General features: G+C 35.9%; 6 protein-coding genes across 10 annotated transcripts in view; 2 read left to right on the top strand and 4 right to left on the bottom strand.

Annotated features, from left to right (window-relative positions):
* Positions 1 to 9,990, top strand: part of LOC135844072 (tyrosine-protein phosphatase non-receptor type 1-like) — a 76,325-nt gene extending 66,335 nt beyond the window's left edge. For 2 of the 4 annotated variants that reach the window (XM_065362174.1, XM_065362192.1), the window contains 6 exons: positions 190 to 324; positions 390 to 467; positions 7,553 to 7,684; positions 7,766 to 8,143; positions 8,382 to 8,483; positions 8,574 to 9,990. In XM_065362174.1, coding sequence (XP_065218246.1) covers positions 220 to 324; positions 390 to 467; positions 7,553 to 7,684; positions 7,766 to 8,143; positions 8,382 to 8,483; positions 8,574 to 8,633 — 855 coding nt within the window. In that variant the 5' untranslated portion in view covers positions 190 to 219 and the 3' untranslated portion in view covers positions 8,634 to 9,990. The remainder of the gene's footprint in view (positions 1 to 189; positions 325 to 389; positions 468 to 7,552; positions 7,685 to 7,765; positions 8,144 to 8,381; positions 8,484 to 8,573) is intronic. The other 2 variants (XR_010558443.1, XM_065362180.1) reach the window with 2 other exon arrangements.
* Positions 9,991 to 11,180: 1,190 nt separating this feature from the next.
* On the bottom strand, positions 11,181 to 12,867 carry LOC135844046 (uncharacterized). The gene is made up of 3 exons (XM_065362139.1): positions 12,739 to 12,867; positions 12,532 to 12,652; positions 11,181 to 12,457 (listed from the first exon to the last, which is right to left on the bottom strand). Exons 2-3 carry the CDS (start codon positions 12,620 to 12,622, stop codon positions 11,244 to 11,246), a joined length of 1,305 nt encoding a protein of 434 aa, XP_065218211.1. The 5' UTR covers positions 12,623 to 12,652; positions 12,739 to 12,867; the 3' UTR covers positions 11,181 to 11,243.
* On the bottom strand, positions 12,733 to 14,366 carry LOC135844091 (NAD-dependent protein deacetylase sirtuin-7-like). The gene is made up of 4 exons (XM_065362203.1): positions 14,228 to 14,366; positions 13,833 to 14,048; positions 13,576 to 13,747; positions 12,733 to 13,450 (listed from the first exon to the last, which is right to left on the bottom strand). Exons 1-4 carry the CDS (start codon positions 14,239 to 14,241, stop codon positions 13,319 to 13,321), a joined length of 534 nt encoding a protein of 177 aa, XP_065218275.1. The 5' UTR covers positions 14,242 to 14,366; the 3' UTR covers positions 12,733 to 13,318.
* Positions 14,301 to 15,877, bottom strand: LOC135844052 (zinc transporter Slc39a7-like). Its single transcript, XM_065362153.1, has 4 exons — positions 15,079 to 15,877; positions 14,795 to 14,994; positions 14,581 to 14,656; positions 14,301 to 14,485 (listed from the first exon to the last, which is right to left on the bottom strand). Exons 1-4 carry the CDS (start codon positions 15,770 to 15,772, stop codon positions 14,310 to 14,312), a joined length of 1,146 nt encoding a protein of 381 aa, XP_065218225.1. The 5' UTR covers positions 15,773 to 15,877; the 3' UTR covers positions 14,301 to 14,309.
* Positions 15,878 to 16,223: 346 nt separating this feature from the next.
* On the top strand, positions 16,224 to 19,744 carry LOC135844014 (uncharacterized). 2 transcript variants are annotated; one of them, XM_065362089.1, is made up of 5 exons: positions 16,224 to 16,446; positions 16,553 to 16,616; positions 16,704 to 16,926; positions 16,999 to 17,189; positions 17,261 to 19,744. In XM_065362089.1, the coding sequence occupies exons 1-5, from the start codon at positions 16,350 to 16,352 to the stop codon at positions 19,206 to 19,208; spliced, it is 2,523 nt and encodes an 840-aa protein (XP_065218161.1). In that variant the 5' UTR covers positions 16,224 to 16,349; the 3' UTR covers positions 19,209 to 19,744. The 2 variants fall into 2 exon arrangements, with proteins under 2 accessions (XP_065218161.1, XP_065218164.1); XM_065362092.1 differs by lacking the exons at positions 16,224 to 16,446; positions 16,553 to 16,616 and having other exon boundaries at positions 16,768 to 16,906.
* Positions 19,745 to 19,860: 116 nt separating this feature from the next.
* LOC135844039 (NAD-dependent protein deacetylase sirtuin-7-like) lies at positions 19,861 to 23,378 on the bottom strand. The gene is made up of 7 exons (XM_065362127.1): positions 22,933 to 23,378; positions 22,534 to 22,631; positions 22,241 to 22,456; positions 21,990 to 22,161; positions 21,629 to 21,865; positions 21,432 to 21,552; positions 19,861 to 21,357 (listed from the first exon to the last, which is right to left on the bottom strand). The coding sequence occupies exons 1-7, from the start codon at positions 23,059 to 23,061 to the stop codon at positions 20,144 to 20,146; spliced, it is 2,187 nt and encodes a 728-aa protein (XP_065218199.1). The 5' UTR covers positions 23,062 to 23,378; the 3' UTR covers positions 19,861 to 20,143.
* Between the last annotated feature and the right edge of the window lie 56 nt (positions 23,379 to 23,434).

Genomic DNA, 23,434 nt, shown 5'->3' with positions numbered 1-23,434 from the left:
TATGTTTTTGAATTACGCCCGTTTTGAGGGTGCTCACAGTCCACTGTGCACCCCTACTTTGAGTGACTATCTTATAGGCAGGTCCAGTGTCTATATTCTTGTTCAGCTTGTCTATTAGATTATTAGTCTAAATCTAAAGTGAAAACTAACATTACTTCTTTACCTTACATTATTCAATCATAATTGCAGATTGCTTGCACTCTGACTCTGCCATATGTCATGACTTCTGAACTAGAAAATTCAACTCGTGAAGTAATCAGGAATACACTGAAATTGGAATATGACAACATTGAGAAAAAAAATTCATGGCCCGAGTTCTTTACAGTAAGAAGATTGTACTCATTTTAAGGGTGATTAACATAAATATAATGTGGGGTTTATTTTTGCAGGAGGAGAATGAATTTTCCACCAAAGTTGTTCAACGTCAGGAGCAACATTCACATTCTTTGGATTGGAATTATGTAGATGTAAGTAGGGTACTGCAAAATGGGTACGATCGACGTCAGCCATTTAATTTTGATTGTCCCGCGTCGTTAAGGCACTCCCTCACGGAAAAAAAATAGTACTTTCTAAGTAGTAGTTTTTTAACGGAGTAAAAAGTACTACTTTTTAACACCTTCATGGAGAAATATTAGTAGTTTTACGCAGGGATGGAAACCGTTATGATAACGGTACCGGTACTGGTATTGGTACTGTACCGAAAAAAAGGTAGGTACTGGTACAGATATTGGTACTGTACCAATAAAAAAAGTTGTACCGGTATCTATACCGGTATCTCTACTGGTATGGAACTTGTGTACTGGTATGATACCGGTATGGTACCGGTATACCGGTATTCGCTCAAAAATTGAGTTTTTTGCAAAAAATGCTCCATTTTAGCTCAATTTTGGCCAAAATTACGAAATTTTGAGTGAAAAATTGCAGAAAATCATCATAAATCATGAAAATATTGTTGAAAAACCTGTACCGGTATTGTACCAGTTTTGAATGTTGTACCATTATGGGTATACAAATACCGGTATACCAGTATTAAGCTGTTGAAAATATTACACTGTACCGGTATTAATACCGGTATTGTACCAAAAATCATTCCGGTATCGGTATTTCGGTACTGGTACAAATTTTACCAAAAATAGCGGTACGGTACCGGGATTTTTAGCAGTACGGTACCGGGATTTTTAGCGGTACGCATACCGGTTACCATCCCTGGTTTTACGTAAAAACTACTACTTTTGTCTAAAAACTAGTTCAAATTACTACTTCGTAAGTAGTAGTTTTGAAGTAGTAATTTTAACTAGTTTTTAGACAAAAGTAGTAGTTTTTACGTAAAACTACTAATATTTCTCCACGAAGGTGTTAAAAAGTAGTACTTTTTACTCCGTTAAAAAACTACTACTCAGAAAGTACTATTTTTTTTCCGTAAGGGCTATAGCTTCACTCAGGTGAAGTGAAATCGGTGGCCATCTTTTCTGCCATTTTTGGTGCAAAATGATGACGTCAACCATTATCACAGCACAGTACATAGATATGAACCCTAAACTGAATCGGCTGCTTACATTTAAAATGTACAGGAAAAAGTGAAGCCAAAAAATCAGCCAATCGCAAATCGTGTATTTCTCCGGAGGTGAATGCAAAGATATCTACGGAGGGCGTGGCTTATCTCCGGAGGTGAATAGAATTTTTGCTTCACGAGCTTCCGATCCAGTTTAGGGTTCATATCTATGGCACGGTATAGCTGTTCGGCAAATGACGTCACGTCACTTGCCGAACAGCTATACAGGGTTGCGGAACGATAAAACAAAACGGTATCGGTATGTGGTATTGGTATTTCAAATGTGGTGGCTAAAACGGTATTGGTTTTTCGGTTTTCATCAATTTCTACCTCAAAATTTCGGTTTTCGGTATCGGTTTTTCCAATTTTTGTTAATTTTATTTTGGTTTTCGCCTCGGTTTTGAGCCTAGTTCACAAACAAAAACGTAAAACATAAGATATAAGAAAATGTTCTTTGATTGGCTAGTTCTTATGTTTTACGTAAAAAATACCCATAAGAATGGGAATCTTATGTCAAAATGTAAGAACTAGCCAATCAGAGAACTTTTCTTATGCCTTATGTTTTACGTTTTTGTTTGTGAACTAGGCTTTGGTATTGGTATTTTATCACCCAAAAATCAAGCTAATTACAGAACACTTTGGCTTAAAATTCAGAAATTGAGAGAGTAGTAGTATAAAAGTTGAAATGAGAATGAAATGAGAGGAAAATCAACAAAGAAAAGTGATCATTGAAATGAATAAACTCATTTTGTTTGATGTTGGAATTGTTTCATTTGCAGAAATATGCAAAAATGAGTACCAAAATACAGATTTTAAAATAATTTTGGTATTGGTTTTCGGTATTTTGTACCGATTTTGAAATTATATTGGTATTTTCTAAATCGGTTTTTCATTTGTCAACTTATTGGTATCAGTTTTCGGTTTTTCCAATTTTTTTCAAAAATTAGGCGGTTTTGCCGGTATTGGTTTTTTGGTATCGGTATCGTTCCGCAACCCTGCAGCTATACAGGGTAGGGCCAAATACTACTATCAACTGACAATACTGGCAACTCCATTTAAAATACATTGGGCGTTTTTGTCGCAGTAATAGCGCGATCTGAACGGCCGGGGTAAAAACTAACTCTTATCAAAAATGCTCTGATTGGTTGGTTTATAACTGGTTTGAATCTCGCGCGTCCGCGAAATTTGAATAAGCAAATCAGATGCTTGGGGTAGTTGTGGTAATGATTTAGTTACAACCTAGGCCAATAGGAGGCTAAAACACCATTTTTCGATGGAGTTGCCAGTATTGTCAGTTGATAGTATTTGGTACAGGGGTGCTAACCGTAACCGCAAAAAACCGAAAACCGTAACCGAAACCCAAACAAGAACCATAATTTTAGCCATTTTCAAACCCTAACTGAAAACAAAAACCAAAATTTCATAGGTTTTTTTAAAAACCGTAAAACACCATAACCTTATTAATGAAGCAGAGTGAGTGACACTGAAACCTAAACCGATATAATTTTTTTCGGTTTTTTTCGGTTTTCAGTTTGGGTTTTTTCCGTTTTTTCAGTTTTTTCAATTATTTTTGGGGGATTTTTTCACATTTTTGACTTTTGTGACACAAAATCAAGGGAAATTGGTAAATTTACTAATTAGTATTCTTGAAAAATATGAGAGGGGTTTTGCGATAAGGGCCCTTGTGGTGATATTTCGATTTTTTTAGGAGAGAGAAAACATCGAATTGCTTCGATTTTTTCGATTTTGATTTTTTTTGATTTTTGGGTGCAATGTTGTCTTGCGCATAGGTTCGATGGGACATTTTGATGAAATTCGTTCATCATCGCCTGATATCCGTGATTTAGAAAAGGGACCTTGTGGTGAAAAGGCCAATTTACACAACGTTACAGACCACCCCGCTAAAAAAATACTGAGAAATTCGGATTCCCCATGAAATTTTACATAGCTAACAACAATAAAATAATTTTTCCATCTACCTTTTTTTAAAAAAAATAAATAAATAAAAAACAAACAAAAACTTTGTTTTTCGATTTCCCAAAAATGTGAGTTTTTGAGTATTCATGTTCAAGTAATTTTTGAACGAGAAGTTGATGAGATAGGCAAAATCTGATTGCACCATTCGATTTCTCGTGAAAAAGTAAGTCGGAATCACCAATAAAAAAAAAAAACATCGAATCACCACAAGGACCCATATCGCGAAACGCCTCTCATATATAGATATACTTTTTTTAGAATTATTATGACATGACTACAGTTTGTTTTCTAAGATTAAGAAATTTTGAAGAAATTTAAAAAAAATATGTCAAACCCGAAAAAAACCGAAAACCGAAACTGAAACTGAAATTTTTGTACATAAGATCAAAACTGAAACCAAAAACCGAAATTTTGAATTTCAAAACCAAAACCGAACCGAAAACCGAAATATTTCAAGGAAAAATTGGAGTGAAACCGTAATCGTAAATAAAATAATTAAGGTTAGCACCCCTGCAGCTATAGTGCCAGTGCAGTGCCTTAGCGTCGTCGTGTAGCGTGTACATTCATGGACAGTCGATGAATGTACACGATGACGCGGGACAACCAGGGCTGGTGACCGAAACGATCGTTTTGTTCCGTTCCGTTCATGAACAAATCACTTCGCATTTTTACTGTTCTGTTCCGTTTTGCTCATCATTTGTTTGTTCCGTTCTGTTCTGTTCTGTTCTGTTCTGTTCCGTTCCGTTCTGTTCCATTTGTTCTGTTCTGTTCTGTTCTGTTCCGTTCCGTTTTAACAAAAGGGGGGGGGGGAGTATCCTACCTGGCAGAAAATTTTTTGAATTGAACATGAACTAGACAAAGCTAGATCAATCAAATCATCGAATGAACAAATTAACATGCAAGATTTGACACCATCCGAAATTCTGAAAATTTCAAAAACTGAAGTGCATTTTGTTTCTCATTTTTAGATGAATTTAATTTTTTTAAACTCAAATTTGGTCCCAAAATGAGAAAAAAAATCAAAATTTTACAAAATTCTGAAAATTTATCTAGAAAACAGGGCTTCAAACCCGTACCCGTACCCGTACCCGAATACCCGAATACCCGAACAAAAATCCATAAATTTCTGTACCCGAACCCGTACCCGTACCCGAAAAAATAAAACAAGGAATACCTGTACCCGAACCCGTACCCGATTAAACTATTTTGAACCCGAATACCCAATAGATCGGGTATTTTTTCAGGTATTTCATCAAAATTGTATCAAAAATGGCGAAAATTGAAGAAAATCCCATACCCGTACCCGTACCCGATACCCGTACCCGAAAAATTTTCTGTACCCGTACCCGATACCCGTACCCGATCCTCTGAAAAAAAATTCTGTACCCGTACCCGATACCCGTACCCGAAAACGTTCGGGTTTGAAGCCCTGCTAGAAAACCTAGAGCCCTGCGCCGACAACGAAATGATCGGCGGCGGCTATGGTGAGCGCAGTGTTGTGGCTGGCGGCGTAGCCGATTCCAGCCGACGTTTTCGGCGGCGGCAAAAATTTTACTCGGCTGCGGCTCAGCCGGCTACAAAGGTTGAAATTTTGAGGTAATTTTCCGTAAATCATAAAATTACCTCAAAATACAAATTTTTTGCGAAAATTATTCAGCTTCTCAAATAAGCATTTAACATGAGAAATCATTCTAGGTAGTGAGTGGCAAAATTGAAAAATTTAGCATTTTAGCCACTTGAAAAAATCCAAAATATGGGGAAAATTTCCCTGAAATTTGCCATTTGAGTAGAGATGAGAGGAAACTTTCAACGGAAACTTTCTTGAAATTTTTCAGGAAATTTTCCGGAAACTTTCAAATTTTTAAATTTCCATTTTCATGGAAATTTATGAAATTTATAAATTTTCACTAAAACACTCATCAGAGTTCAGCATTTTCATTCATAATAAGGAAATGCTTGTAAATAGTTAACAAACACCACTAGATTATGACATTTAAAACAATAAAATATGGTTTTCTTGGTTTTTAAAAAAATTTTTTGAATGAAATTTTCAAAATACGTGTATATACCTACACGACTTGGTATCATTTTTTCAACAGGTGTAACAATAACAAACCTGCGGATGAACCATTTTGAGACAATTTCTTGAAATTTAAAAAAATACTGCACATTTTTTCAAAAACAAATAGGTACCTATAATTAGTTGTCTCCTTCAAGAAGTTCAAGGACTCTTCAGATTCATTTCCATACAGACGAAGTTCAGAATGTGAAAAATGAGAAATTCATTAATACTTTTGTTTTTTTACGCATATGCATTGTCAATGATTCAAGAATCAATTTTTTAAAATAAAAAAAAATTATTCAATGACTAATGAAAGAAAATGGCAATATTTGTCTTAATTGTCACAAATTTCGTGGACCATAATTAACCAAATTTATTCAAAGGTTACAGTAGAGAAATGAAAATTTCAAATTTGGGTTCCAATTCCAATTTTTGTTTCGATTTCAATTTCAGTAAAGGCTAATTGGATAAAAAATTGAAAATTATTTCCCCGAAAATTTTCTGGTTGACTCCAGTTCCAGTGTTACAGTTGAAAATTTTGGTTCACATCCCTGCATCATTTACTTTCTTCATTATTTAGAATTTTTCTGGTGTCGTTTTTTATTTTTTGTGAAGTAATCATTGAATTCTTGAACTTGGTCACATTTTTTAATTCATTAAACACCACAAAAATGACATTTTATTGCAGAAAATATGAGAATAAATGAAAAAAACAGAATTATTGGAAATTCATCAGTTTGTAGTTGACCAATAGCATTTTAAAACTGGCATTTGTTAAAAATAGGTATGGGGTGCCTCATTCATCGAAGAAAAATAAATTTCCAGAAAGTTTCCGGAAAGTTTCCGAAAGTTTCTGAAAGTTTCCAAAAAATAAATTTCCTGAAATTTATCATCTCTACATTTGAGTGATTTAAATCGGCTCAGCCGAGCAAGGCGGCTTCAAAAATTTTTAAAGCTGCGGCGGCGGCTCAAAAAATGCGTGAAAATGTGGTGGCGGCGGCGGCGCGGCGCGGCGGCGCAGGGCTCTAAGAAAACCAGAATTTGGAATGTGCTACTTATAGGTAATCTTGTCCCGCCAAATCAATTGAAAATGATTTTCAGCCATTTTGAGCAATTCTGCATTTTCTGCAACCTTCCAGCAGATTATTGACCTTTTGAGAATCAAAATTTCCACTAAATTTTACCAAATGAAGATGGAATTTGGAAAGCTGAAATTTGTTCTGTTCTGTTCCGTTCCATTTTTTTTCTGTTTTGTTCTGTTCTGTTCTGTTCAAGAACACTTCGTTATCTTATTTGTTCTGTTCTGGTTTTGTTCATTTGGTTCTGTTCCGTTCCGTTCCGTTCCGTTCCGTTCTGTTCCGTTCTGAATAAGATTTTTTCCTGATTTGTTTATTGTTCCGTTTATTTGTTCCGTTCTGTTCCGTTCCACCAGCCCTGGCGGACAACCACAATCAGAGATGGAATCGATTATAATCGATGCTACATCGATGATTTTCTTCAAAATAATCGGAAATAATCGATTAATCGACGGCGATTAATCGGTCGATTAAATCGACGGCCAAACACAGCAAAACATGACGTCATGCGGAACGATCGGTACCTTGGCCCATTGCAACTTAACCATTGACCAATGAAAAAGCCTGAAATATTAGTACAATATAGGTAGCGCCAAGATTCGATTAATCGGCCGATTAATCGATGCTGTCCGATTATTTTAATCGGCCGATTATAATCGGCTATAATCGATTATAATCGGTAATCGTTCCATCTCTGACCACAATGGCTGACGTCGATCTTACCCAATGTAAGTTAATTGTTTGCTGATAACTGCTGATAAGTAATAATAACAGTGATAACACATTTACATGAGAAAAATTCGTGTTGTGATTGTGAACACTGAACAGTGAACACCCATTGCCACAATCATCTACACAACTTGAATACTGGTATTTTCATTTCAGGTGCCTGAAGCTGGACGAAGATACATTGTTGCTAGGGGTCCGCAAGTGTGTTCAACTTCAAGTTTTTGGAACAAAGTTTGGGAAGAAAATTGTAAAGTCATCGTCATGCTCGGCAAATGTTTTGAATCAAAGGTACTCCACATTTCATGTCAGTGCGTTTTGGTAATAATTTTGCTGCAAGTTGTTGGTTGCATTATAGTTTTTAATTTTCAGTTGAGTTCTTATAAATACTGGATAACACCTACTCGTTTGAATGCCGCGTTTCCGGATGACGGAATAACCGAATTGGAACTAATTGATTTCTTTTTAACGGTGGAGCAAGTCTCGGAAGATGAAAATCCAGATTATGTTGTTCGCAAATTCAAGTTGAAAAACACAAAGCTGCAGCAGAACAGGATAATTATTCAATTCCAGTACATTTCCTGGCCAGAATTTGGTATTCCTCCGACTACTTCAGTATTTTTAAAATTTTTGGATGCTGTTCTTCAAAGTGGCGCTTTCGACTCCGCATATGGTCCTCCAATGATACACTGCTCAAATGGAGGCGGAAGATGTGGTACATTTTGTTTGATTGATGCTACCCTGGTATTGGTAAGTTGAATGATCTTGGTATTTATTATGTTAAATCTGACCACGTGATTAGTAAGGACTGAAAGTTTCAAAGTGAAACTTGGCTTTTGCGTCTTAACTTCCAAAAACAAAACCTGAAACTTCTACCTGGCTTCAACTTTTTTGATAATGAAACTTGGCTAGTTGGCTAGGGCACTAGTTAAAGGAATGAATTATTCATTTTCTTAGAAATATACTCACCTATTTTTAATTTTCGCAGATGGCTGGAAAAGAAGTTGAAAAAGTCAGTATCCCGAAGATTTTAATGAAAATGAGGAACGTTCGCAAGGGATTGGTGGAAACCGCTGAACAATTAAAATTTGTATATCTTGCCACATTGGAAAATCTGAGCAAAATCCATTAATTTTCTCAATGCCGTCAGTTTTAAGATGTCTTTTATGTTTACTTTCAGATCCTAATGTATATCTATTTTATGAATAGTGAATATGTAATTCTGCAGCTAAGGACCTGACTCTTGCTCATTGTGGCAAATCAAGGTACTGGCAAACATATTTAAAGGAGCGTACACACGATCCAATATATTTGACAAACCAGGTTTGTCAAATTGACATCGTTGATAAAATTTATCAACATATAATCAACACATATTTGGTTGCATGGAAAGTCAAATATATTAGATCATGTAAACGCTCTGATAATTTAAGTTTTTTTTCCAAATTTTCAACGTTTTGTTGATCGATGACACCAATTCTGAAAATAGAAATTATTTATATTTTCAGAATTATTTTCAGAGTTGTGTCTATGGTGTCTCCGATCAACAAAACGTTAAAAATTTGAGAAAGACATCATCAGAGCGTCCACACAACCGAATATGTTTGATTAAATTCAATTTGATTTGACAAATCGAGTTTGTCAAATATATTGGATCATGTGTACACTCCTTAAAGACGAGAGCGTATACACGATCCAATATATTTGACAAACTCGATTTGTCAAATCAAATTGAATTTAATCAAACATATTCGGTTGTGTGGACGCTCTGATGATGTCTTTCTCAAATTTTTAACGTTTTTTTGATCGGAGACACCATAGACACAACTCTGAAAATAATTCTGAAAATATAAATAATTTCTATTTTCAGAATTGGTGTCATCGATCAACAAAACGTTGAAAATTTGGAAAAAAAACTTAAATTATCAGAGCTTTTACATGATCTAATATATTTGACTTTCCATGCAAGCATTTAAGCATTCCTTACATACATTTCAGCAACGCTAAATTTTTCTCCACTCTGATTGGCTCTCGCGTTCATGCACGATCTCGCCCGACACCTGCCGAACTCCTTGCCATCATTGCCATTTTTGAACTTACAAAAATTTTCAAGCTCACATCGAAACTGCAGCATTGTGCACCCTTCGGATTATCGCAAATTACATCGGAAATAGACAATGCAGAAATGGAGCCCATTATATTTCAGCCACAAAATTAAAACCGGTGATTTACCTTTTACCGCCCAATAGTGTTATCGTTTCCAATGTTGTTAATGTATGCGAAATTCGATGCGCGATAAAGGATAAGGAATATATTTTATTTGTTGATTTTGGTCACTTTGGTGATTATTTAGTTTATGTTGTAAATCTGAGTCATTATTTTATGAAATTTCGTACCTAAGTGAATGAAGTTACTGTTTACTGTACTGTAATGACTAATGAGAGCAAAACCAAAAGCTACCAAAAGCATTATAACTATAAAATATTTCATTTTGTTGGTTAATCTAACTAAGCTAAGCCACTAAGGCATATGTATTCGATAATTTTTTTTGTTTTTGTACCTTTTGCATAATAAAATATGGTCATTTAGATCGTAAATTGTCTGTGTATTGAAAGCTAGATACAGGTTCGCATGAAACTTAAAAAATTTTCCAAGTTCAAAATTGATAACGATGATAAGAGTTCGGTGGGTGGGATCGTGCGAGAACGCGAGAGCCAATCGGAGTGGAGAAAAATTTAGCGTTGCTGAAATGTATGTAAGGAATGCTTAAATGCTTCCAGGCAACCAAATATATGTTGATAAATTTTATCAACAATGTCAATTTGACAAACCTGGGCGGATATTACCGAAATATTTTTGCCTCCGCAATCTCCGCAATCGATGTAATGAGCGTTGCAAATTATTGGCGTTATCTTGAAAAAAAAGAAATTTTAATTGTTGATTGGGCTTTTATAAACATAATTGCTACTCAAATATTAAAATAACGCACATTACGCTCAACACGGTTGGTTTTCATCGACGCAAACGACGCAATCTTGTAACGTTCATTGCGTTCGATTACGTCGATTGCGGAGGCAAAAATATTTCGGTAATAGCCGCCCTGGTTTGTCAAATATATTGGATCGTGTATACGCTCCTTAAATAAATTCAGATCATTTAAAACGTTGAATAATTTATTGACAAAAAAATATGTATACAAATTGATGAACATGATTTTAAAGTAAATAATAATACGCATGCAAATTGAAACGAAATCTAAAGCCAACGCAGCAAATTTAGTGATGGGCATAATCGATTATTTTGAGATAATCGGAAATCGATTAATCGACAAAAAAAATAATCGCCACTCCGATTAATCGGCGAAAAAATAATCGATTAAATCGATGATTTTCGATTATTTTTTTATTACATTAAAATGTTCAAAATTGCTGAAAAAAACGTAAAAATGTTAATTAATTGACCGTTGAAATAACAGAGAATGACAGAAATGTGATTATTCTGGAGAAAATGATGAAAATACAAGATGGATTGGTCAATATTTCTGTTTTCACACTTTTGAAAATTATCCTTTTCAATTTTAACGCCAAAAAACGCAAGATTGTGATGAAATTTACGCCAAATACCCTATAAAACATGATCGATTATTTTTTTCAAAATAATCGATTAATCGGAAGAAGACAAAATAATCGCCAAACGATTATTTTTCAGGCCGATTAATCGATTAATAATCGGCCCATCACTAGAGCAATCAAGTAGCGAAAAAATGAAACTAAAAAAAAAACGGTCGTATTCTTAATTATGTATTTCAAACTAAATTCACGAACAATTAAAATAAAAAATTCAACGAATTTCACCTTTTCTTGACTTTTTTACGATAACCTTTACCGAACCAACCAGGATTAATGTTGAGAACTTTGGCTGGAGTTTTATCATTACTATTATCGTCATCATCCTGATCATCTTCGTCGTCGTCCCCTCCACAACATAAACAAACTGACTCCGATGTAAAAGACGCGTTTGAGGGAGACATTACGTAAAATAAACACCGTTTCGATTTGTAGAACTTGAGGCAAAAATCGCACCCGATTTCGGCTACTGTTGACTTTTCGGCCTTATTACGTAGAGGATAACTTTTTGCAGAAGATGAAGTCGAACACTCGGATTGATTGGCAGCAGGTTTATCGTCAATAGGCGAGGTATGTGTGATGCTCGAGTTGAAATCATTCGGGCGAGTTTGATTATCAAAATATGGAACGAGAGAAGAAAAGGAATTCAAGCCAGACCAACCGTAAACCGAATGATTAAGTAGTAAAGGTTGATGAGTGAAGGCGTCGAATAAACTTAGATCAGACCACAAGTTGCGTCCAAATAGGAAATGCATGCCTTCGAAAACGTCGACAGATGAGGCTACCGGCGATTCCTGAGTAATAAGGTTAGTTTGAACGACCGTATCTAGAGACTCTTCAACCGATTCGATTTTAATCGCGATTTGCGTTTCATTGGTGCTTACAACGTCGGGAACTATTATTTCTAATTTTTCGTTTATCACAGATAAATTAGATTGTCCTTTGATGTCACTGTCACTGTCAGTCGCCTCGTCGTGTTCCTTTTTAACATTCGAGTTTTGCTTTCGCTCGTCAATATAGTTTTCTTCGTCACTCACAATTTCTTCCTTGATTTCGGCGCTGACCAAAAGTAAACTAGGATTTAGAAAATCGCTCGCACGCGCGTCGTCGATCGCAACGTCGCATGTGATAATATCACTAACAACATTAGAACTAATATCCTGAGTGGATGAACACACTGAATGTGAAGTATTATCGAGAGAAGCTTCTTTCTGTTCGATTGCCTGATTCTCGGAGGTTTTTATTTCTCCATTTTTGGAATCATCTTGGCTGTCGGATTGCTTTGGGATTTTTTCAATAGGAGATCTCGTTGTGGTATGTAATTCTAATTCGTGCAAATGAGTGGCGTGATAAAATATAGGATCCAGGTCTCGTACGTATTTCGGTACACTTAGTCCCAAATGAGCCATCATTTTTTCAATTACTGTATCACATTTTCCTGCAAATAAAAACATTGTTCGTTGAACCCTTCATCATTTACATTAATTCGGAAATTATATTAGATTTATGTACCGTTAATTTTCAAAGTGGAATGGTCATCTTTCGGCGTCCATTGCAAATTCACTATATATAATTTGGGACGTTTCTTGACAGGCTTATCCATACACCACAACCAAGGATACTTTTTTAATACCTGGCGAATGAAGTTACCACAATTTTAATAAGTTCTGGCCTACATCAATTAGCTGAAGAAATAAATAACGACGATAAGAATATTACTTTTAAACTAGAACCTAGACATAGGATAACATCTGCCTTGTCCGCTTGCTTACAGGCGGTTTCCCAGTTCAGAGGCCATTGCAGCTTACCACGTTCGCCAAAATGAACGATAGTATCTTTCAAAGGATTCCCACATTTTGTGGCGTCGTAAATTGCGCCACATTCGACGACTCGTGTTTTCGTTAGAAAATACGAGTTGCCGAATAAGTAATTTCTATTTCTCAGAATTGTGGAAAAAATACATCCGCCAATGCGATGGCTAAAATATCACGCCATCGCATCGGCGGATTTTATCCGCCGATCGTGCAACTTTGGATGCTCAAAGTTGCACACGGTACTGTTAGGCGATCACGCCACCTTTCTGCCAAAACTGCTGATTCAGCAGTTTTGGTGGAAATGTCCACCGACGACTATGTCGCAGGTGGACTTAAAAATTAGTCGCGATCCGAACCTCGAAGGCAACACCATCGCCATCGCCTTAGCTTACCGAAATTGTAAAAACTAAACTGATCGTTAAATAAAGTGTAAAGTAAATTGGAAATATCGTGTTCGTTATTTATTCGGTAAATTCAGGTTCGGTTTAGTTCAACGACAAAATAATTCGTGACAATTTGTAGCACAAACGCAGGGTCTCGTGACTGTACCTAGCTGTGTTTTCAGTGACGTCGAATAATCGCAGATAATGATTACACGGTTTACACTTCAAACACACCTAAACAGAAAGAAAACACATAAGCTGTATCAGAAATTCTTAGTCTGATCAGGAGGAAAAGGCCGCCTTCGCTTGTTTCGAGCTTATAATCGATGTTGGATTTACAAATTCTGAATAATATTCACCTCTAGGTACATATTTCCGTGCACTTCTGACAAAATACTTCTCGGCACACCGCTCCTTAAATGTAAACCATCACAATTTTGAGATACTACGTGTTTCAATATTCCCGAACGGTAAAGGCAGTATAGAGCCATATGAGTTAATGTAGGTTCCGCTCTGCTCAAATCGTGCAACCTATAAAAAACACGAAGTAATACATTCATGAGTATGCAGTATGCACAGCTCAAGAAAATGATTTTTCGGAACTTTTTCAACTTACCCTATATCTTTCCCTTGTTGCAGTAAAGTCCATATACCATTAGAACCTCGATAATCAGGTATACATGCCGCCGTACTAATACCAGCTCCTGTATATACAATCAAATAATTCGAATTCTGCACGGCTTCGGCCAGTATCTTACATTTCTCCGATAACGTTTCAGGAGCATCTTTGTACTCTTGCGCTCTATCCTTGAGTTTTTGTCTATGAGCTTTCCTGTAGGGAAACCATCGATATTATGCAAAAAGATATAATAATTAAAAATGCTTACCCTCTATATAACAGTTTCATGCTATGCGAATTTCAAAAAAAAAATGAAATTATTTTTTATAAATGAATAAACTTAAAGCATCACATATAAAATAATATGAATATTCATCATCCGAAGTACGAACCACTCGTTCAGCATACACGATTAACAGACTCGCTTAACCATATCATTTGATTTTTAAAAGCGTTGTTTTCAAGTTACAAGTATCACTCGAATTGTGCAACTATCACCATCATTAGAACTCCGAATAATAACGCGGCAATTTCTTTGATAGATTGCACGAACTTCGTATCAGTTAATAAATCTGGTATAATGGAAACTGTGGCTATATAAATAAAACCGCCAGCTGTGAATGGCAGCACCCAAGAAGTTGTACTTTCGTCTAACCATGAAAACAAACATCACGACATTATTAATTATTATACACCTGTGTAAAGAATTTCGTCATAACATACGCTTCATCAACTGCCAACTCACCAATTCCTCCCGATAAAAGCGATACTACAGTACCGGTAATAGCACCAACAGCCGTAATCAACTGCAAAAACATAGCCTGCAAGAAATACGACAAGTTTCAGGAAATATTCGAATACAAATTGACACCGATTGTTCAGTCAAAAGGTCACATGAGAAATATTGTTTGAATACTGATACGAGGATAAGCGTATTGAGCGAAATTGTGAAATAATACCTTCTTTTTCGAGCATCCTGATTGGACTAGAATGGCAAAATCACCAATTTCATGAGGTATTTCGTGAAACAGAATTGTAATTGTAGTAACCCAACCAACAGTTCTTCCGGCAAGATAAGAGGCGCCAATGGCCAAGCCATCGGTAAAGTTATGCGTAAAATCTGCGGCTAGATTCAAATATCCGGCGACTTTGATTTCCTCTGAAAAATAAATAACGCCGAATTTCAATTTTGAGTAAACATTGTTAATCACACCACGATCAACGTACTTGATTTTCAACTCACCTTCGGTTTCAGAAGCTGAATCCTTGTCGTCGTCGGCGACTTTATCGTCGGATTTCTTTTCTTTAACAGCTTTCTTTTTTTTATCACTTTTATCCTTATGTTCTTCGCTTTCGTCGGAATCAAAGTGCGAATGGGAGTGCTCACCTTTCAGCAAACGAACACTTTTCTCGATAACCAAGAACGCCAGAATACCGCTCAAGACCCACAGACCGATGTTATTATCACCGTGGGAATGCGAATGCGAATGCGAGTGACTGTGACAGTGACCATCGTGATGAGAATGTGGCATCAGGGCGTGAGGAATCAGATGTAAAAATGCATCACCTAACAATCCTCCGGAAGCGAAACTTAATAATATTTTTAAAAATGAACTATGCTCCCTTCGGTTATTCAGGGGTATGAAATACAATATTATAAACGGCGCTATACTGATAATGATGGTAGAAGATAGAGCTTCCGACCATATACTAGACATACTCATTGCCTTTTTCTTGGATGTGGGCTGTTGTGATTTGGCGTTGGCTTCTTTGGAATATTTGAATGAAGGCGGTTCTTCGTGATGGTGATGTTCGTGATCGTGATCATGATCATGATGATTATGAGCGTTACAAAAACTAGGAAAACTAAAGAACACGATCGTAACGATTATGAGTAACGCTAGCACCTTAAAATACTTCGAAACGTTCCTGATCATTTTTAATTAACTATTTTATACTTTAATTATCGCATTATCAATTCAATATACGGAGCCGAATTTCCAATTCCATAGTTGAGTGAAAAGAAAATTCACACGACCGCACACGATCACAATCAGAGTCACAGACGAATCACTGAGATTGGTTTTTGTTTACTTACTGTGGAAGTAAAAAGTGAGAAAAATTTGGTCGTTGAATTTTCTTCTTTTTTCAAAAAAGTATTCGAGTTGAAAGCTCGAAATGAGCTTTTTTAAACAGCTCATTTAACGTATTAGAAAGTTTGATAAAAAAATTTTCTGAAATTCAATCCCATTTTTCAAATTTTGATTTAACATTGACATTTAAAAAAAAATAAAACTCAAAAACGTAGTATTAGTATCAAGAAAACTCACTGCACAGCGCTACCTTCTCCTTCTTCGCAAATTTGAACTGTGAATTTTTCTCCAATCAGCTGATCTGATAGTAGCTGATAGTAGTGATAGTGATTGACTGATTGATGAATAGGTTTCTGGAAAAATTTTCATAAATATGAAAAATTTCAAGGTGTTGTTCAAAGTTTGATAATTAATAATTCCTATGATCGAAAATTCTACAGGGAGCGATGCTGAAGCTGGGCAGTGGGGGTCGATCGAAAGTGATCCTGAGGCTTTCACTGAACTGATCAAAAAATTTGGTATGTTGTACGAAATGTAATGAATGGAGATTGGTGAATGGTGATAGAAAGTTCACAAGCAATGTGCTACTTTATCTAATTCAAATTCTAAATTCCTTTTCTTTAGGTTGCGAAGGTGTAGAGGTTAATGAATTATGGAATTTGGAACCAGAAGAATTGGTCAAATTGAGGTAAGCTTGTGATTTCATCCCAATAAAATGAAGTATCAATTCAAGAAAATTTATAAATTTAAATATTTGAAATGTCATTGTTCGTAGACCGGTCCATGGAATGTTTTTAATTAAGAGTTTACATGACGAAAAACACTCAAACGAGAAATCACCGGTCGGAATGCTGAAAATAATCAAATTAATAAGTAAGGATCTCAGCGACAATGCTGATATGCACGGTAAAGGCAACGTACAAGAAGAAGATGATGTACCATCAAAGATATCTAAGCTGGATACCTCCATAATGAATGGTATGTTCGTTGCTCAACAAGTAAGTAATTCGTTCCATTATAAAAATATAAAAATTATACTTTTCGACATCTTACGAGCGGTATTGTTACAGGTTATACCCAATGCTTGCCCTACAGAAGCTATTCTAAGTATATTATTGAATTGCAATCACCCCGATGTAAGTTTGGGTTCGACGCTAGTAAAGCTACAACATGATTGTCCATTATTTGATACGACGACGAAGGGATCTGATCGTGGTGATTATTGCGAAGCCATCCGAATGGCTCATAATTCACTTGCGAAGTACGTCGAATAATTACCGATGAATCGTACTATTGAAAAATCATTTAAATTTACGCTTTATCGTATTACAGACCTACGTCATTAAAATCTGATGTGGAGTGCCAAAATAAAGACGTCAAAACGCGCTGTTTCTACAGTTACGTTCCTGTCAACGGCAGAGTATACGAAATAGATGGATTTGCAGCTGAGCTTACAGATTTAGGCATCATTCCAGAAGATTCCGATTGGTTGAAGGTCGCTGAAAGCGTTATTGAAAGTAAATTAAATCGTTATAAACGAATAGGCGTAAAACACGAATTAATGGCGATCGTTAAGAACAAAAAAATGATATCAACGACGTTTAGTGATTTCGAAGCAATCCGTTCATCTACAGCATTTATCGATAAATCGTTAATGATCAAAGCGGTGATAAATGATGCGCCGGAGTCGATGTTGATTACCGGACCGAGAAGGTTCGGTAAGAGCTCCAATTTGGACATGCTGATGAGATTCTTTGACGTATCCTCCAAAGGTGACAAATTCAACTTCAAGTCGCTCAAACTTGGAAGGATTTATCCAGATATTGTGAATAATTATTGCGGGAAATATATAGTCCTATGGACAGATTTAAGTAGATTTACAACAGTTATCGTCTCGTTAGACGCAGCAAAAGTGGCAATTAGAGAAATATTACATTACACGTACGTACAGTACCAGTTTCTTTGCTCATCTCCAGTACTGCCCGAAGAAGACCAAGAACTATGTAAACGCTGGTGTAGTAACACTGAATTCTCTCTAATTGATGACGTGCATGTAGGCAATGGATTCAAGAATCTAGCTTCTTATTTGCACGCACACTTCGGGAAGAAAGTAATTCTTTGTGTCGATGAGTTCGACGGAATTGTAAATTGTGCGATGCTCCATGTCGAATCGACTGAATTGGATAACATTATTAAATACTATTTTGGATTATTCTCGCTTCTGGTCAAAACAGACAGACCGCAGCCTTCGAAGCCTTTAGAATGCGTATACAAAGCCATTTTTACCGGAATTACTGCGATAACGTGCACTGGGCCGTCGCCGCTGAATAATGTTCCACCTTTCAAGTTTATGCAAAATCAACTTTTTCTCCGGTTTTACGGAATATTAGTAGGCGAATTTGAAGACCTGCTGGAAAAAGAAGAGTTTTCGCACTTGAAAGAGGAGAAGCTAATGGCTAAATGGTTTTATAACGGGTATAGATCGGAACAAGGTGCGGAAATTTTATGCACCAATTCTGTTGTTAGGTATCTAACGTCAAATGATACTACTAGATTGAAAAGCTATTGGCAGATATCTGGTGCCATCCAAGGATTTTCAAAAGTTTGGGGAAGAGAAGAACTGGAAGATATTCTGAAACGAATAGTTCATGGAGAAGAAGTCAGCATTACCGACATAGGCTCGATCGTACCCGAACATCTGAATACACTTCGTCAAATTTGTGACCAGCAAAGTGAAAAAGTAACGCCGCATCTCGACGTGTTGTTTACCTACTATCAGCAAATGGGGTATTTCGCAGTGGTGTCTAGAACTGGTAAATTCATTAGTTTACAAGTCCCTAACGAAGAAGTACGCAGGGAATTCCACTCTTTGTATGCAACTCGGTACTTATTAAAGTATCGTAGTATTCGTAGTAGCACTGAATCGATTAAGGATTGCGCGCGTTGTTTTGAAGAATTATCAACAATTTTACAATCCAATAACCCTGAAGAGTTATTCGCAAATATTTCAAGTACACTGAATACGGTATGCGAAGAATTCCTAGATAAAAACACGGTAAACGAGGCCACATTCGAACACCTCTTATATGCAATTTTATTGCATACACAATTTCAGCCGAAATCTCAACAACCTGTCAGAGCAGGAAACAGACAAACAAAACCCAAGGTGCTAGATCTGTGCTTCCAAATATACGATGTAGATTTCGTAATAGAATTGAAAACACGAGTGGGAGAGACTGCAGCCGGCGCCCTCGAACAAATTAAAGACAGGCGATACTAAGTATAATATATTTAATAAGGATACTGTTAAGAATTGCATTTGTATCGGTATTCATCTCGATAGACAAACTCTAAATGTGACTATAGATCACGAGATACATAATACGATAGAGTCGAATTGAATCAAATTGTTACGTAATTTCATTTTTTTTTGTAATTTGAAGTTAGTTGTTCTAGTTTCTATATAATTGGTTGTGTTTTTTTTAAATACGAGTACCTTTTATATATGTATTTTATACCAAATTTCGTATATTTTCCTAAAATTTTATTAATGTATTTTTTTTAAAAATAATTTTCATCACAATTTTACTACCTACTTTTTAAATGTACTTCAAAGCCCAGGTAGTTTTTGCAAATTTTTAGTCACTTTAAATCAAATTTTCGTGAATAATATACAATTTTTTCAATTTTTACTTTTTCTGAGAGATTTTTCTCAAACTTTGTAATGGTTTATAAATTTTTTATTTAAAACATTTTATTTAAATTTTAAAAGCATAACCTAGTTAAAAAAAAATAAACGGTTTGAGCTTTTTAGAATTGCACGAGTTTTTCATACCTACCTATATCTACCTTCTTAAAAAAGTTTGAACGATTCTCGCAGATAAAAAAATATAATAGTATATTCTCCCTTATGGTAATTCAAAATTGAATCATTTAAAACGTTGAATAATTTATTGACAAAAAAAAATTATAAAAATTGATGAACATGATTTTAAATTAAATAATAAGAAGCATGCAAAATGAAACAAAATCTGCTGCCAACGCAGCAACCAAGTAACGAAAAAATGAAACTAAAAAAAGCCGGTCATATTCTTAATTATTTCAAACTATTCCAGTCCAAAATTCACGAACAATTAAAAGAAAAAATTCGACGAAAAACGAATTTTCACGAATGAAACCGCGTTAAAAATAAAAATGCTTATGTGACAGAATATTTCACCTTTTCTTGACTTTTTTACGATAACCTTTACCGAACCAACCAGGATTAATGTTGAGAACTTTGGCTGGAGTTTTATCATTACTATTATCGTCATCATCCTGATCATCTTCGTCGTCGTCCCCTCCACAACATAAACAAACTGACTCCGATGTAAAAGGCGCGTTTGAGGGAGACATTACGTAAAATAAACACCGTTTCGATTCGTAGAACTTGAGGCAGAAATCGCACCCGGTTTCGGCTACTGTTGACTTTTCGGCCTTATTACGTAGAGGATAACTTTTTGCAGAAGATGAAGTCGAACACTCGGATTGATTGGCAGCAGGTTTATCGTCAATAGGCGAGGTATGTGTGATGCTCGAGTTGAAATCATTCGGGCGAGTTTGATTATCAAAATATGGAACGAGAGAAGAAAAGGAATTCAAGCCAGACCAACCGTAAACCGAATGATTAAGTAGTAAAGGTTGATGAGTGAAGGCGTCGAATAAACTTAGATCAGACCACAAGTTGCGTCCAAATAGGAAATGCATGCCTTCGAAAACGTCGACAGATGAGGCTACCGGCGATTCCTGAGTAATAAGGTTAGTTTGAACGACCGTATCTAGAGACTCTTCAACCGATTCGATTTTAATCGCGATTTGCGTTTCATTGGTGCTTACAACGTCGGGAACTATTATTTCTAATTTTTCGTTTATCACAGATAAATTAGATTGTCCTTTGATGTCACTGTCACTGTCAGTCGCCTCGTCGTGTTCCTTTTTAACATTCGAGTTTTGCTTTCGCTCGTCAATATAGTTTTCTTCGTCACTCACAATTTCTTCCTTGATTTCGGCGCTGACCAAAAGTAAACTAGGATTTAGAAAATCGCTCGCACGCGCGTCGTCGATCGCAACGTCGCATGTGATAATATCACTAACAACATTAGAACTAATATCCTGAGTGGATGAACACACTGAATGTGAAGTATTATCGAGAGAATCTTCTTTCTTTTCGATTGTACGATTCTCGGAGGTTTTTGTTTCTCCATTTTTGGAATCATCTTGGCTGTCGGATTGCTTTGGGATTTTTTCAATAGGAGATCTCGTTGTGGTATGTAATTCTAATTCGTGCAAATGAGTAGCGTGATAAAATATAGGATCCAGGTCTCGCACGTATTTCGGTACACTTAGTCCCAAATGAGCCATCATTTTTTCAATTACTGTATCACATTTTCCTGTAAATAAAAACATTGTTCGTCGAACCCTTCATCATTTACATTAATTCAGAAATTATATTAGATTTATGTACCGTTAATTTTCAAAGTGGAATGGTCATCTTTCGGCGTCCATTGCAAATTCACTATATATAACTTGGGACGTTTCTTGACAGGCTTATCCATACACCACAACCAAGGATACTTTTTTAATACCTGGCGAATAAATTTACCACAATTTTAATAAAGTTCTGGCCTACATCAATATAAATAACGACGATAAGAATATTACTTTTAAACTAGAACCTAGACATAGGATAACATCTGCCTTGTCCGCTTGCTTACAGGCGGTTTCCCAGTTCAGAGGCCATTGCAGCTTACCACGTTCGCCAAAATGAACGATAGTATCTTTCAAAGGATTCCCACATTTGTAGCACAAACGCAGGGTCTCGTGACTGTACCTAGCTGTGTTTTCAGTGACGTCGAATAATCGCAGATAATGATTACACGGTTTACACTTCGAACAAACCTAAACAGAAAGAAAACACATAAGCTGTATCAGAATTCTAAGCCTGACCAGGAGGAGAAGGCGGTCTTCACTCGTTCCGAGCTTAAAATCGATGTTGGATTTACAAATTCAGAATAATATTCACCTCTAGGTACATATTTCCGTGCACTTCTGACAAAATACTTCTCGGCACACCGCTCCTTAAATGTAAACCATCACAATTTTGAGATACTACGTGTTTCAATATTCCCGAACGGTAAAGGCAGTATAGAGCCATATGAGTTAATGTAGGTTCCGCTCTGCTCAAATCGTGCAACCTATAAAAAAACACGAAGTAATACATTCGTGAGTATGCACAGTTCAAGAAAATGATTTTTCGGCACTTTTTCCACTTACCCTATATCTTTCCCTTGTTGCAGTAAAGTCCATATACCATTAGAGCCCCGATAATCAGGTATACATGCCGCCGTACTAATACCAGCTCCTGTATATACAATCAAATGATTCGAATTCTGCACGGCTTCGGCCAATATCTTACATTTCTCCGATAACGTTTCAGGAGCATCTTCATACTCTTGCGCTCTATCCTTGAGTTTTTGTCTATGAGCTTTCCTGTGGGAAAACCATCGATATTTTAATTCCTTCTCAAGCCTACATAAATTACGTAATTCATCGAACGTCAATCTAACCGTTGAGCAATCTGCCGAACGATATCTTGCGAGTTGTTGAGAAATTCGATTTCATCGCTGCTTCTGTCCGCTAATGACTTCTGTAATATTGAAGATACCTAGACGAACACAAAATGTAAAACATTATCCCATTATCGCGATTTTATTTTTGGTACATTAAGACATAGAAACGAAAGTAGGTTGCCGAAAATGATAAAAATTTCATCGCTAGGCCGTAACAAGTTTACATTATGAAAACTTCAAGATCATAGGTAACTTTCCAATTCGATGACGATTCAGTCAGCAGGATGGGATCCAAACGAAACCGGACAAAAACGATAGATACCTATATGTTTAGGTTGAAACCTATTCGTGTAAATTAATTTAAAATAGTTTGAGAAATTTATAAGTTACCGTTACCTTTTGATAGACGGAATTTCGCTCTTTTTTCACGCAAAATGAAACATTCAGGGCAGCTTTTCTCTTTCGGATTTTGGATTTATCAATCGAATCTATATCCATCGTATTGATAAACTCATAAACAAACATAACACTCCATATCAATCAAAACATTTCGACTTTTACGTATTGTCGTGAATATGTACTGGTATGTACAAGTACGTATGTAAATGAAGATTTCGGCTGAATTTCTTCATTCTTGAATGCACATCACATTACAGGTCACCACAAAAGCGGAATGAATGAAATTTCTTGAAGAAAATTTCTTGTACGAAAAGAGAAGAGTAACGGCATTAATGTAAAGATAGATAGCCTATCTCGCAGTACGAGTACAAAAATAATAATTTCACTTCACTCAACTTGCAGAAACAACAATTAAATTTGATAAAGAAAAAAAAACCATAAAAACTATAAAAACCATAAAAAAAACATAAAAAAAATAAATACGATTTTGATGTCGATG

The sequence above is a fragment of the Planococcus citri genome, chromosome 1, assembly GCF_950023065.1.
Source record: "Planococcus citri chromosome 1, ihPlaCitr1.1, whole genome shotgun sequence".
NCBI classification, from domain to species: domain Eukaryota; kingdom Metazoa; phylum Arthropoda; class Insecta; order Hemiptera; family Pseudococcidae; genus Planococcus; species Planococcus citri.
This window is presented reverse-complemented; position numbering and strand designations above follow the sequence as displayed.